At 44.8% G+C, this 15,769-nt stretch overlaps 1 protein-coding gene across 5 annotated transcripts in view; it reads right to left on the reverse strand.

Annotated features, from left to right (window-relative positions):
* Positions 1-13,539: 13,539 nt before the first annotated feature.
* Positions 13,540-15,769, reverse strand: part of RASA3 (RAS p21 protein activator 3) — a 144,438-nt gene continuing 142,208 nt past the window's right edge. For all 5 annotated transcript variants that reach the window (XM_069004742.1, XM_069004726.1, XM_069004733.1 and 2 more), the window contains one exon: positions 13,540-15,380. In XM_069004742.1, coding sequence (XP_068860843.1) covers positions 15,305-15,380 — 76 coding nt within the window. In that variant the 3' untranslated portion in view covers positions 13,540-15,304. The remainder of the gene's footprint in view (positions 15,381-15,769) is intronic.

Genomic DNA, 15,769 nt, shown 5'->3' on the forward strand with positions numbered 1-15,769 from the left:
AAGCAGTACAATTACCATGTCTCTCTGCATCAGCACTACAGAAAAGAAGTCAAGCTAACATTAAACCCATCCAAAGACTGAAACTTTCTACACCACATGTCAGTCAAGAGCTCCCACAGGAGCAATACAGAGCCTCTTCCATGGGGTTTTCTTGTGACAAACTTGCCAGTTTAAATTTCTATTTCTCAATGTTTTATGAAAGAAAAACGTGCCAGAAAAGTACTTTGGCTGAGCTCCTCCATCCCAGTGGCTGAGTGAATGTGCAGAGCCAGCACCTCTCCTGCCAGGCAGCAGCTCGGTGCCTCTCATATGAGCTCAGGGGATTCTTGGAAACTTTGTGTCCCCACAGCCAGGAAGCAGGCCACGCTGGGACATTGTGTAAATCTTCCTGTAACTCACTAAATGCTTCTTCAAGGTCCCAAACCAGAGGGGAGGAGCCTTTCTCAGCTGACTAAGCCTTCATTCATGTTCAGCTGAGAGGTAGGTGATCCTTCCTTAGCCCTCACAGATCCTCTGTTCCTGTGGTGCTCCTCCAGCAGATCCCAGCTTGGGGAAAACATCTCCAGGGCTGACTGCTTCTTTCAGGATACACCATGAAGCTCTGGTCAAACAGAAACGCTCACCAATTGCCAAAAGCAACGAATTTCAACCAGGTTGGTGCCTTGTCTGCAGACCTGTTCCCATTCATACAATCTCCTGCCCCATGCCTCTGTTGGGAGAGAAGCTCAGAAAGACAGAGTGCTCTTAGTGCCAGTGAAAGGTGTGAAGTACTGTGTATTTTTCACATAAGTCTGAAGATTGGCCAATATTAAAATCAGAGTCCATCTGAGGAGGACAGTTTTCCAGGTCAGCTCCAAGGACGGTGGCACTGCTGACACAAAGCTGTGGCTCCTCCATCCAGCTCCTGTTTGCTGGTAAACAAAACCTCATGCAAAATAAAGAGCTTCAAACACTTTGTTATGGAAACTTGGCTCCATCCCTCGGTAGGATTGCACTCCAGGTCAGCTCAGCTAACAAGGTGTGTGTACCACATCTCCACAGGAAAGCAGCGGGAAGACACCACTTACAGTGGTCCCAACATAAATTTCCCTGAGTGTGACTGTTTTTCTCTTACAAATACCTAATGGGTCTCTGTCACTGAGACCCCAATATCTTGCATCTTATCAGGTCCAATATGGTGTATATGGGGCCCATTTTGCAATACACCTCTAACTTTTTTCAGAACCACTGAAGGAGCTTTTGGCAAACAGCTGATTTCCGGTGCACAAACTGGACAACCATTACTCTGTCTGCTACCCCACAGAGAAGCTTTCTTGGCCCAGTGGCTGATTTGGTGAAGGAGAGGTGGCACCATTCCCAAAGGAGCTGTGGCTGGCCTCAGTCAATGGGGAACCACATCAAGCTTAGCTCTGCAGGCTTTGCTCTCCATCTGATGGAGGCTTTGAATCTCCTTGCAGCAACTGGAGTTAGCTCATGAAAGCACTGACTGTGGGTACACACTCCCTCCCACCTTTGGTGTCTGGCTATAAAGCGACTTCTGGGGGCTGCATTGCAAGGCCTCACAGTATTTCTGACCCTTTGCACCAAAAGGAGACAGCAAAACACAAACATGTCTTTGGGTCCCAGAGAGGTACCACCTGTGATTCAGAAGAGACCCAGGGTGGGTTTGAAAGCAATCAGTGTGGCTTAAATCTGCCTAGCACGGGGCAGATAACAGCCAGTGGCCTCCTGATGGGTCCCCAGCCCTCCTTTAATTTAGCAGCATAGAAATACTCTGTGTCAGGGCTGGAAACAAGGTGGTGAAAGGAAATGAGGGGTTCCCATGCCAGATCAATTTTCTGAATCATGAGTCACTTCTAGTATTCTTTGGTGCTTGATTGTTTTCCAGCTAGTATTGAAAAGAAGACAGTTGGCATCCAAGTGGGGTAAGAACAAAGCCCCCAAAACAGTCAGGATTCCACTGGCAACCTTTTGAGAGGCCTTGAGCGTTTTCTTTTTGGCTTGTTCTTAACTTTATCGTTCCCAAGACAGGGCATAATGTTTGTAGGGGCCAGCTGTGGTGGCTGCACCACTGTGGCCTCCTCTGCAGGGAGCTGGGCAACAGAGTTCAGAAGCCTCCCCTGTGCCAAAGATCTCCCTGTCTGAGATGGGTACAACACTGTGCTGGGTAACAGGAGAAGAACAAACAGAAACTTTATATTCAAGAGAAGTACTCTGTGAGCCTTGCAACTTTTAATTCTGCACTCTGCCTCCACCAAAAACAAAAAAAATCCCCATGTATGCAGCTGGATACTTGGATGTACTTGGAATATTTGTCCAGCAGTAAGAAACTCTAGTGGCAAGTCTGTCACTTACAGGGTAAATTAAAAATTTCAAAAGAAATAGGGGGGTGAAGTAGTTTTCTCTCTGGCCATGAGGTAGCACCATTGAGCTATTCACAGCTAAACCCAAAACGAACCTTTTTTTTTTTTTTTTTTTTTTTTTTTACAAGAAGTAAATTTTACAAGTGTTTCTGCAGGCACAATATTCCTGTCATTTTACATCGACCATCTCAAGAGATTAGGTTTATCACTGTGCTATTTTAGTGATGAGTAAGGCCATGCCAACCTCTCTTGGCCATTTCCCCCTCTCTATGATCTTTCCAATTCCTTGCATGAAAATCAGCATTTTATTGACTATGCTCATATCACGCCCTTTACCAAGATGTCTCTGGGCCCCTGGTGAGTGCTGGTGAATGCAGACTCTGCCAGGCTCTGAACAGACATGGGCTACCCACAGCCAACCCCACCACACAGCTCCCCAGCGATGATCAGAGCGTGGGACAGGCTCAAACTGATAGGTACTAAGCACAGACAGCGGTGGCAGCGAGCCAGCATTACTGAATGTGACAGGGGCACCTCAACAGCCCCATCATGCAAACTGGAAAGTAGGAGCTCAAAAAAATATTTACAGGTTTGAGTGGGGAATTGAATTTGAGCTCCTAGTGGTGGTTTTTGTATTAAGTACATGAAAAGATAGATAGAAACAGACAAGAACTGTCAAATCTACTCTTGCCTATGTTTGATTATATTATCCAGCTCTTGAAGACATTGAAGAATTGGAGAAGAGTGCACTTTGCTGCCAGACATTGTCTGGAAAACATCAGATCATGGCCTACAGGACATCCACTTCCCTCCAAGGTGCTCTCTGCATTGTTTTTGTGTACCTTTGCCAAGAAAATCCACTGGTCAGAACAGAGTGAAGAAATCCAGCTTGCAGAGATGTCTTGCTGGCCCCCCGCAAGCCCGTTGCTATGAACAACATATCTCCTCCAGTAAAAATGATCTCAGGGAAAAGAATAGAAAAATAAAGGTTGTCTTATGAAAAGCTATTTCCATCTGCAGCTGTGTGGTTGGTGGGACCCACTCAAAAGCAATTAAAGAAACACTACTCAGTGTTTCAAGGAGGCTGCATGAACATCAGATTAAATTCTTCAGCCCCAAAGGATGTTTATGTCAGGAAAAGGGAATTATGCTTTCCAGGGCTTCTAGGGACACAGACTGTGCTGACATCCAATGATATTTACTTCCCTGTGCAACACTGCCAGGGGCAATACAAGAATTGCCCAATATTTGCTGACGACGTATCTGATACACAAACTTTTCCTTTTTTCGGTGATTGGTTTGATTGCAGCAAGAGAAAGTACTGTGCTTTTGAGGAACACAGCAGGACTTCCCATGAGCATGGAAAGTTGCTGGCAGATGTACGCAGGTAACTTGGAAGAAAACATGTCAGCCCCATTGAAGGAGTCAAGGCAGAGAGGGGAAAATGTTACAAGAGAAACATGGAGTAAGTGGGAGATTTAACCCAGCCTACCCATTGTGCTGCAGCAAACCTTGTGCTTTATAAGATGGAAAATTATCTGTAGCTCCAACAAACACCATAGGGCTGCTGATGTGCAGGCAAGTCCTACAGGAAGGAAAGCTATAGTGACCTTGGGATATATTTTGGATGCCTCAGTCTGAGCTGGAGCAGCTGTGCTGAAGATAGCCCTGCACCATTGAGGACTAAGTGGCCACCCTCAGGGGTCAGCATTGCTCAGGCTATTCAGCCCTCTGGCAGCCTGAATGCATGAAAGTTTGCTGGGAGGTTTTGGAGGAAGACAGATTTCTCATTTGTTTCATATGTCTAATAGTCAACAGACATAGTGTCTTCAGACTCCCCTCGCTGAAGGGCCAGCTGACAGACAGAAAGCTTACACTTTAGTTTCTGCTAATCCTCTGAATATCTCAGTGAAAAGCACTCCTCTAGGTAAGACACTGCCACAGCTCCAATAGTGCTGTTGATAGGTACCAAGTACAGACAGCGGTGGCAGCGAGCCAGCACTACTGAATGTGACAGGAGCATCTCAATGCCCCCATCATGCAATTCTCCTGCATCTGCCTCTACTGAATTTGGGTTAACAGTGGCAGCAATGGAGTCTGCCTATTTTTGCACCTTCTGCCTCAGAGATTTACAGATGCAAGCTCACATTGTCCAGAGCGTTTGTAGGGACTGTGGCTCTCAGCAAAAAATGGAGTAGGCAACAGAGTAGTTTGGGAACTGCTGTCCTGTGTTTAACAGGGCTTTGAGGTGCTTTTTTGTTTGTTTTGTTTTGGAGGGGGTTTTTTTACATTAAAATGCCAGCTTTCAGTTTTGGTAGGATTTGAAAGGATCTAAGACTGCACAGGCCTTCCTCTTATCATGGAAATCTGAGCAGGAAGCTCAGCTTCTCTGTTTCAAGGGAACTGAACGATGAGCAGCTCCCATGACTTACCTCGCCTGACTCCAGAGTTCATCAGGGGCCCTTGAAGTCATGTCCCCTGGACTTGCTCCAGAAGCTGCTCCTTGGTCAGGAGCTGTACAGGCAGTGACAGCTCATTTCTGCTTCTCCACCACCACAGCAGAAAACATTTTGCTCAGGAGTGAGTGCTTGGGGTTGGCTCAGGGCTCAAACAGACAAACACCACCAGCAGCCATCAGAGATTCTCTGAGGTGGATCTGTTGTATGCAGTGAAGAGGATATATGTACAATCCCTTTGTGCCTCCAAAAGCCTTCAGTCCAGAGAATGGCTTAGGGGAGAGGAGACAGTGGGATGCTGGAGCTATTACTCAGGGTGAAGCATAATCCACCAAGGCCTCACAACTGTATCCAAGTCTTGTTTTGTTTGCTGATAATTCAAAACCCCAGGGGTAAAACTTTTAAAACCCACTTAACAAGAGACAGTGTTTGTGACCTGGGCTGATATAAGTGTTTCATACACTCACTGTACCAAAAACATCTCCCAGAGCAATTTTCAGATCTCTACTGAGTGAGACGGGGGAGGTCCTCTGTTAGTGAGTGCTAGACTGCGAGACAGCCTAGCTATCACAAAGCAGACTAAAGTATATCTGGATAATGAGTTTTTGGCTGTGTGGCTCTCACTGCACCAGGAAGAGGTGGTTTACCTAAACCATTATGCTGAATGTTTAAAGCAAAAATTTACCTAGAGCAACCTCTCTCACTCACCCACGAAGGCAGCATGCCCTGGAGGGCAGCAAAGGCAGAGATTTAACCTCCAGAAGGTTTCTCATAGCTGAATTTGCTCCCACCCTTTTCTTCATTTTCAGTTGCAAATCACAGAGAGCTTCTCACTGCTGGAAAAATGGTTCTGCTAGGTTTTAGTGCAGTAGTGCCCTCCCCAGCGTCTGAACACACACACAGCCCTTATCAGTGGGAAATGGCCTCTTCACTTTTTGCTGAGTGTAAATCTTCCAGCATCATCTCACCTGTGTCTGTTATAAGAGAAACAAAACAGATAGCAGGGGAAAGGAATAATGTATCTAACACTGGTTTCTTCTTTCATAGGCTTTTGCACTTGCCACAGTGTCACTTTGAGAAGAGCAGCCTGAACACAAACCCAACTTCACTGGTGCAAGATGAACTTAATTTTCTGCTTTACCCCCAGCCTTTCCCACCAAAACTGTTGCTTTTTACTACAAAAGCAATGACCACAGTGGAAGAACAAGGTAAAATTTAGATGACAGAAAATGGTGTGAGACAGACCAGCAGCAGGAATTTAAGTAGCAAATGGGGTGAGAATGGATACTCTAGATCTAAACATGAAGCCACAAATTGAAGGAAAAGGCGCATGGCTTCAGCACAGCCCTTTAGAAATAAGCATTAAAGATCACAGCTTCACCCAGCACCAACCACAGCACCATATAATGGGTGCAAATCCTGTGTATAAGGTGACTTGGACATCTGGAAAACCAGGCTGAAGCTCTGTTTTTCTGTTCCAATTAGCATCTGCTTCTCAGCTGGTCCATGTCAACCCTCACAGCCAAGAATGAGATACTCCAGCATCTGGAGACAGACGTCTCAGCTAACCAGTGCAAAAAACATCCAGTCTGGCAAACATAGCTGAAAGCAGCCTGTGCCATAAACACTCAGGTCCTGCCAGCCCTGCCCCATGTCTGCCCGAGGAAAGGCACAAAACGCTGACATTTAGTGGTGTTGCAGAGGAGAAACTGGCTGAGAAGTGCTCTACTCCCAGGTCCAAGTGTTGGCTCAAATCTCAGGCAAACATTTCTTAAGAAGGGATATCTGCAGGTCATGCGTCACGTGCCTTCCAGGGAAAAACATGCAGTGCAAACAAAAAGAGATCAGATGACCTGCACAGAGCACTGGGGAAAGGCCACACAGCCAGCATGATTTATGCTTCCTCTTCCAGAATGTGCCCTGGAGAGGTGCTCCCTGGCCACATGTTACAGCTCCCCAATGCCAGCTGGGCACGTCTCTGGCAAACTCCCTGGGCTCACACAGTCCTGCCAGAGAAGGCTAGTAGCCTGTGGGGAGTAGGATCTGCTCCTTCCACGAGAGCTGCCAGCAGCCATTCCCCATGCCATGGGAGGTCAGTGGCAGCAGAAGGGGCTGTGGAAGGTCAGGTTTTGATTAAGGCAGGCCAGGGAAGAGGTCTGAATGTGTGATGCTAGGGAGGGGACATGAAAGAAAGCTGGTAGAGAAAATTTCTCCCCTGTCCTGCTGAGGTCCAGATCCCTCCCCAGATCAGCTCTTAGCAGCTCCCAAGATATGAGTGCCTGTTTAGCACTGCTCCTTCTCTCTCCTGCCTTGTCCAGCCTGGGAGGCAGCCCAGCTTCTCTGGTGCCTGGACACCAGGACAGAAGCAGAGGTGGTTTGCAGCAGCTCCCTACTAAGGACTCCACACTGCTGATAACCCCACCTGATCCCTGCGAAAAAACCAGTAAGGCACATAGGATGCTTACTGGTGTGTCAAGGACGTACTTGAGAGTTTTCCTGGTCAGATAGCTGAGGAGCTGTAAAGAAGTCTCACAAGATTCAGGACTCACAAGATTGATCAAATATAGTAGTATTCTTGTTTTGCTTGTGCTTGCAAAACCAATAGGATGATATACCCACTTCCAAATTTAAGAATACTGGTATCCTTCACACTGTTTATAATTCTTGTTTTTCAGAACATAAATCCTTTGGGCCAGCTGTAATGTGGATGTGATGGTTACTGTATTAATGCTATGAGGCCCTGTGGCCTTGGGTTTTCTTCCCAGCCACCCCAGAAATGACCACAGGGCCAGCTGTTCCTCTGACAGGAATCACTTGTGGCACTGGAGACTTAAATATACAGTAATTTTCCAGTCTGAGTTTAACATAAGGATGTGCAGCTGACCCAGTCAAGTGAATTTCCCTTTGCACTTTGGAAAAGAGGACAGAACAGCAAATCAGGGGACCAGACATTCTTAAAAATTAGACCAATATCCCACACATGCAATACAAGAAGTAAAAAGTAAACCGAAAGCAATAACCAGGAAATGCATTGCTGCTTTGGTGCTCTAGAACTCAGCGGCACGACATGAGAACTGACACTCTCCTTGTTTTGATCTGTTTGACAGTGCTGAAACAGGAGGGATATACCTTTCTCATCTGGCTGCCCTCTGCCAGGCAGTAATATTGTTTTATCTGGCATCCAGTACACAACTGAAAGCAGTGTGGACTCGCCCTGCAAGGCTTGAACCAACCTGCTCAGACTCTGCCAGTCCAAGTTTGTTTGGCAGGGCACACTGTGTCCTGGCAGCTTCCTGGTGCATCAGGGCTGTCGGAGCAGCTTGGTACCTGACCAGGTGTGGTCCTGTCCCACCACAGGAGGCAAAGGAAAAGCAACCCACCCAGTTTAAGCCCTCAAGCATGTTCTGGTGAGTCAGCAGGAACCCATGGTGGGCTCACATCCCACCTGGGTCAGTGTGTAGCACCAGCTGAGCCAGCAACACATGAAGCCAGTGCTGGTGTCCCAGGAAAGTGCTCCCGAGCTTCTCTTGGTCGGGATCACTGCTGAACAGCACACCCTGAGCAGGGCCCTGGGGTTGTGGGACGGATCCTGCAGGAGATCCTGCACCCCCATCTAGTGGCCTCAGCCGTCCCTGTGACACCAAAGGCAGAAGGGTCTGAGGACATCCAGGGCTTGCAAGAAAATCACCGGCTGCACAACGGGGGTGAGTAAAGAGTGACAATGCACATCCAGCAGCTGGGATTCCCTCCTGTCACCAGGTGTGCTTCATCTCACCAGCTTCAGATGTCTGCACTGTAAGAGATCAGGCCAGGTTCTTTGTAGTCTACAGACCGGAAATGAAAATTTTTAGGGTTTGATTAATTTCATCCTAAAGTAGACATTCTAAAATGTGTTGTGAATCACACTTTAGAGAGGCCTCTCTCTTTCCCCTGACTATTGGAGGATGAGTAACTAATTGAAATATTAGCATCTACATGCTGGATGTCTGCAATTAGAGAGACAGATCCTATTTTGTCTTACAATGTCTTACTGAATTTATTAAAATACAAATCTTGTTTCTCATGGATGTCAACAAGAGATCCGAGATTGCCTGGCTAAGTAACACTCTAACAGTGCTGTCAGAGTTGTGTATGAACATATTCAGCAGAACATCATTCCCCATCCCCTGCAAAATGAAACTCACGTCTGGTTTATGCCATTTCAAAGCTCCTAATATCCAGTTTCGAACACTCAGCCCCTGCCACACACAGATAGTCAGATGAGTGAAATTTTACAGGCAAGAATGCTGGCGTAGTTTCCTGTGGCATGGAAATAATTCTCTTCGCACCCCATTACCTCCAAGCAGTACTGAGATTAAGGGAAGAATAAAACTTCCTAGAGATCTCACCAGCTTTGTTCTTCCTCCACTGCAGCATTGTATCACTGCCCAAGTGACCTCCTTGACTGAGTGAACACAGTGGTGCAGTCTCGAAGACAAAGGGACTATCAGGAGCAGTCAAAAGACCTGATCTGAGCAGCAGGTGGGATGATGTCATAGAGGTCCCTTCCACACTGAGTCTTTTGGTGATTAGTGATAACAACCAGGACTAGGGCAATGGTGAACACAAGGTCTGACACACCAGAAGGGGCAACAGGCTGGGCCTGCACTTGGGACAAGAGGAAGGTGTTGGTAGAGGAGGATCTGTCTCCATCTATTCTGCCCAGGCACCAGATGAGGAGAAGAAATTGGGATAATTTTGGAGGGGCAGGGCCAAGGAAGGAAGGCAAAAGAAGTTGCGCCAACCTTGCCTGCAAAGTCTGGAGAGATTCCCAGCAGCCCTGTCCTGCAGCACCCATGTGCAGGAAGCCAGGGAAGTGCCCCACTCTCCTCCTTGCTGGCCGCAAGCAGCTGCAGGTGGTCCATGCACACACGGCTGCATGGTGGTTCATAGTGTTTTCAGCTCTGAAGGAACACAACAGAGAACAACAGCTCTCCCTTACAGCAGGAATTGCTTAGGCAGGAGAAACATGCAGAGAAAATGAATTACTGGACACCTTGATCAAGAGAGCATCATTCAGCTTTGGGAGCCCAGTGGGCAAATCCAGTTCTGATTTTTCTGCTTGAGGCTGCCCATGGCCTCCTGGCTCTTGCTTTACATTGACTGTCAGGTCCTACCGTAAGAGCTGAGCAGGCCCTTAAACACCAGAGCACTTGGCCTCTTCCAGCCCAGGAAGATGGGTCCTGCCTCCTTATGAGGATTTTCATACCTTTCTCCTCTCTCTCCTAATGAAACTGATACTATCTGCCCAGGCCTGCCAGTTTCTTCAGCCCCTCTCCTGTAGTCACAACTTCTAAATAAAGCAAAAGCATCAGCCATCTCTGACACCAAAATAGCTTGGGCACCAGCTACTTTTTGGTGAGACTCAATGCCCAGTCCTCTCAGAGGACTCTACAAACTCCCTGTCTTGGGGTGGCCAAACCTGGTTATGTAGACAGTCCAGGTTTTTCCAAAATCTCTTCCTAACAACTCCCAATTATTTCACTGATTCATCATTCATCATCCCACTCATTAATGGGATGCAGAACCACAGCCAGGGCAGGCAGCAGAATCTCTTTAAGGGGGCCTTACCACAAGAGGAGACATACCACAGAGTTGTTCTCACAACGCTGTGGCACAGCGGGAGGCAAAGCATTTGCATCTCCAGACACCACAGATGAGTCTGTCTATTTTTAAAGCTGCGTTTCTCAGCTGTGAGCCTCTCTAGTCACAGGTTGTCATGGCTGCCAAAAAGATAGCTTCTGTAGAGAACGAGAAGTAGGAATTATAGCTGAGCTGAAATGCAGAAAAACTTGCCAAAGAAAGCAAAACACAAAGCATTTCAGGGTAGCCCTTCCTTTTTTTTTTTTTTTTTTTTTGTGCACTGTTTGTGTTTTCATCAGGTATGTCTTTCTTCCCCTTTAATTCACAAAATTCACTTCTTGTATTCCCATCATCAGATTTCTGAACACAAACATGACTACAGTTTTAGTTTCCACCCCCAGAGAAATACATGGCTACATTTATCCAAAGTATCTTTCTTATTCAATTAAATTTACAAATTCATACTTTTGGTACGTGATGGCAATCCTGTGCACTGCTGTCAACTCTATCAAAACTTATTCAATTGCCTGTAAGAATCCATATCTAGGTAGTACTTTTATTATGGCCTCAAGCAAACAATAAAAAATGTACTTCCTTTTGACAGCTTTAGGACAGAACAGTGCAACTGTGACAGAGGTTAAAAATGATAATTTAATAAAGTAAGTCAGACACCACACAGACCCCACACCTGCAGAGAAAATTTGCTCTCAACACTGACCAGACCTAGGCCATCTAGGGCATGCTTTTGGTTAAGATTCAGCATAGCAATGTTTTCAAACTAGTAAAAAGCCAACTTCCATTTTTACCATTTCAACACTCCTTACATCTAGCCCAGGCTGCTGGTGAGCCTTTTGTTGAATCAAGACTTCCACATTATTTTTGCAGGCAAACCTACCACCAGGCAACTTGTGGTTAAAAGTAACAGCTTTGTAAAAAACTAGTAAACTCGATGATTTTAAACTTTGAGGTAAATCAGAGTGGCTCAAATGGAGTAGCAGAAGAAAAATAAGGATTGAAATGGAAAGGTGCGTGTGATCTATTCACAAGTTAGGAGGGCTGGTTTCTATCCTCAAGATTAATCTCCTAGGATCCTGTTTTATTTTAGGAATGCAGAACAATTGATTCATGATGACTCTTTCCAATCTTTTCTTCAACAGATTAAATCCAGAATCTTATCCATATAGGAATACAGTGCTTCTGTCTTGAAACTTCCTCTGTTCCTCAGTACCCACTTGAGCTTTGGAATAATTTATCTACTGTTTAATGACAGTAGCCCAACAGCCAGAAGGAAATGCTGTCTTCAGTCAGCCCTCCTAGCCCCTGCAATGAACAAACCGAAGGTGGCTCATGGGAAGATGCTATTCTCTATCTCCAAGCACCACCCACTGTCAGTCCTTACATCATATTCCTCCTGCAGCACCCACTTCCGGGACCTAATAATGGGGGCTGGCAGGGTTCACACATTCTCCTGCTATCCAGGTGAACTTCTCACACAGACCTTTAAGAAGTTGAAACTGCACAGAGTATTGCAGAAAGAGGATGGGAAACACATCCAAGTTCAGGTGCCTCAGACAGCTGTGTCACACAGCCAGCTGCCTTAGGTATCTGGGTCCTGTCACCACATCAGTCCTGCCCTAGCACATTGCTTCAGCAAGGGAGAAAATAGGCACAAGGAACTTCTTTGACAGTAGGAGTCCCAGGAGAGAATAGGCCAGCTTCTAATTATTTTTTCTGTCAAAAATAATTCTGTTGCTCTGGGACAGAGCAGAGAAGGAAAGAAAACTGACCTGATGCGCTGCTTACTTATGCAGATGATGCGTTTCTTTTTTTTTTGCCATTTTCTTCATTACAGACACAAGGGATGCTGTCCCAAGTTTCCCAATCAAGCTTTTTCTCTTGTGGGCAGGATTTCTGAGTGTTTCTGAAGATAGCATCAGAAACATATGCTACAGACAGACAGGAGATAGAGGCTAAACAAGTCCTGGAAGCCCAGTTTTAACACAACCCCCTCACCGAACATGCAAAGTTATGCTGCAAAAAGCAGCTTTCAAAGATTTCCTATTGACCTAAGCTAAGACACGTTAGCAGGAGAAGAAAATTATCATATACACCAAATGAGACTGAGTGAAAAAGAGACAGAGCTGGAAATGGTGTTACAGTAATTTTGCATTTAACCCTGCTCATTTCTTACAAATCTTGTGTCAGTTTTCTACCTCATTTTACATAAAATTTTGTTTCCAAAACAAGATTTATGGTTCCTCAGCAAAAACCCGCATTTTCACAACTGTGGTCAGGTTGACACTGGTGATGTGTCTTCCACCATCACTCTGGTTTTTGTTCCTGGATGTGGTTTATCTGTTAAACCACTACTGTCACACAGCTTGAGGCGCCTGCAGCAGCTCGTCCCCAGAAGCTTCTCAGAAACACACGCCTGGGTTGTGGTGAGAGACACCCGCTGCAGCAGTAGGAGTTACCTTCAACGCAAGCTGAATGAACACACCCTCAATGCTGGTCAACAGCTTGCCATCCCAGAGGGGCTGTTGTCCAGCCTCCCTGGAAACACTCCCCGAGAGAATCAGTTTGTGCAGCTTGTCACACATCATCTCAGAGCCAGAGCTCCGTGCACAGGATTATCCACAGAGGACTGGTAAGCTCCAGGAGTGTGACTTGCACAGATCTCAGCATGTCCAAGGTTTTGTCATGGAACAGGTCCTAACCAGAAGGGTGGTGGTTTCATAGGTCTATGAGCCAATCAATAGACATGCAGGGTGCTGTGGACTCAGCTTGTTCCTCCTGTCCTTTCAACACTGTCTCAGCTCAGTTACTGTGCAGTAACACAAGGAACCAGTTCAAGATGCTGATCTAGCTGATCTAGGCCTTTCTTTGCTAAGGTAGTTTATGGTTGGCTCAGATGCCCAGTCTGGTTCACTGCCGAGTCCCATGGGTGCAATGCTGAAAGGAAAAGGGGTGGGTGGGGATGGGAGAAGGAGCAAGGATGGGACTTAGTAGTTTACACTCACAAGGATCTTCATCCATGGTCCCACTCTGAACAGCAGGTGGCCACTGTGAATTTAAAAAGACTTCAAACGTGGACACAGTTTTCAGAAATAAACCATTTCTTTTAATTGGCAAGTAGAACACACATTACAGGTCATTAGTATTTTATAAACAATATTAAGTTACAATTACATGTTAAAAATTGCAGTTCATGGCAGCTAAAAGCTTGGAGTCCAAAATGCATCTTTGCAATGCTTCATTATTCCCTTTCCCCAGTCTGCTGGATGAAGATGAATAAAAAGATCATTTATCATCTACTAAAAGGTGGTCTACTATATATTTGAACAAAACCAAAACTTAATTCCTAAGAACATCACTAACAAACAAGAGGCATTCAAAGTACTTTAGCCACCTTAATTCATGTCAGATGCAATGAGGACACAGTTAAGAATTATTAACACTTGAAGCAAAGACACAGACATCTTCACATTAAACTGATCAATGCTTTCTGATCCAACTCAGCTTAAAACCTGTACTACCTTCTACCCCACAGAGGCCTAAAGTCCATCATGCAGGCTTCCAAGCCATCAAAGCTAGATGTTTGTATATCAGACCCTTACACAGAAAAATTATGGTGTACAACTAAACAGCATACATAAATATGCATTTAATATTTAGAAGACCTTTATTCCTCTCCTTTTGTTGGTATTAGTGAGATACACAGCTCATTCCATTTTCACTACACTCAAAATTAACAAGTTATCATTATGCATATTAATATACTAAATATTGTTTAACAAGTCTCTTTTAAAAAGTATTTAAAAACATTTTTGGAAAAGTAGAAATCTATTTTCCAGAAAAGCAAGTGGTACTAGGATAGCATGGACTCCAGTGCATAAACATCCTTTCAGAGAAAGCCCATCTTGACGGCTTCTGTGCCTGGGAATCAGCATGTCTCAGCTGCCAGATTCATATTCTATTTGTCCTTCTCACTGCAGTGATAAAAGGTCATCAAAATCAGCTTACCTTGCCTTTCAGTTGGCAGGCTTTCAACAATTACCATTCACTGGACTGTGTAAGAGAGACAAGGAGCTTTGACATGAGTTCATTTCTCTCTTACTCATATTTATGAGAGTCAGTTTTATTATACTGCTGAGATTGCATCTTCAAATCCAAAGTCTGCTGAATGTGCCTGGAGAAATGACTTCGTATCTCAAAAATATCAAGAGTACCATTCAGATTTGAATTTCTATTAAAAACTGTGCACAGTTAGCAAAAATTACGCTGCTGTAAAAACAAATGGCCTGCTCCTTGGCCTGCTCAGAATACAAGCTACAACGTAGATGATTACACCAGAGGGATTTTTCTCTGCTTCTTGTCTAAATGCAGGCATTAAAAGTAAAGTGTTACTAAGCTTTTCCTAAGAGAGCACGCAAGGGATGTGGCATAATATACATTAATCAGGAACAAAAACCAGTAACAAACAACCATTCTACAAAATGCTGCATATTAGCAGCATGCTTGGTTTCCAAAAGATAAGGAATTGCATGGGAGTTGTCAAGATGAAGTCCACACACCTCGATCATTGAACTGATCACTAGATTCCAAGAAACCAAAGCAAATTTAAAAATACACATGACAACTGCCTAGAAGGCAGGGTTTTATCATCTGTCAATAACCAGATGAATAAAGTGCATAGCAACTATTATAACAGTTTCTTGAAAAGAGAGTATGTTTACCAAGTCTCAAAGTTTGTAAGCTTGACACTTATCCATACATTTTGCTACATGTGTGGCTTCCCTTTTGTTTTGCTATTTAGCATCACTGATCAACCCTTCAGCACTGTCCTGTGATTTCCTTCGCACTTCATATGGAATGTGCTGAGATCTCTGACTGTTGCCTGATGTATGTCTGGAAGCTCTTGTCACCAATGGGATGTTCTCTAGAAGAAAAGAAAAAACCAGGATTATACATACAGCTTTCTGTCAGGACATAAAAATATCAGACCAGAAAGTAGAACACACAAGAACTTTTTCCCTAAATTTGATTTTTAAAGGTGTAATTGTAATGATAATACTGCATTTTACTTGAGCTAGAAGAACTGACTGAATTGATCCTCTTTTTTGTCAGCCATATGCAGAATGCTTTATTTATATGTACACAAAATACAGTCATGTGGCTGTGTCAGCCACTCTTTCTGTTTTTAAACCAACACTCCAAGATAAGCTGGTAAACACATGTATCCTTCTGCTATTAACTGCTCAGCTCACCAGCATGGGTTCAAAATTTAAAACCAACAATCTAACAAACCCACACTTAGATTTTATGAAT

Source organism: Aphelocoma coerulescens, chromosome 1 (genome assembly GCF_041296385.1).
Source record: "Aphelocoma coerulescens isolate FSJ_1873_10779 chromosome 1, UR_Acoe_1.0, whole genome shotgun sequence".
Taxonomy (NCBI): domain Eukaryota; kingdom Metazoa; phylum Chordata; class Aves; order Passeriformes; family Corvidae; genus Aphelocoma; species Aphelocoma coerulescens.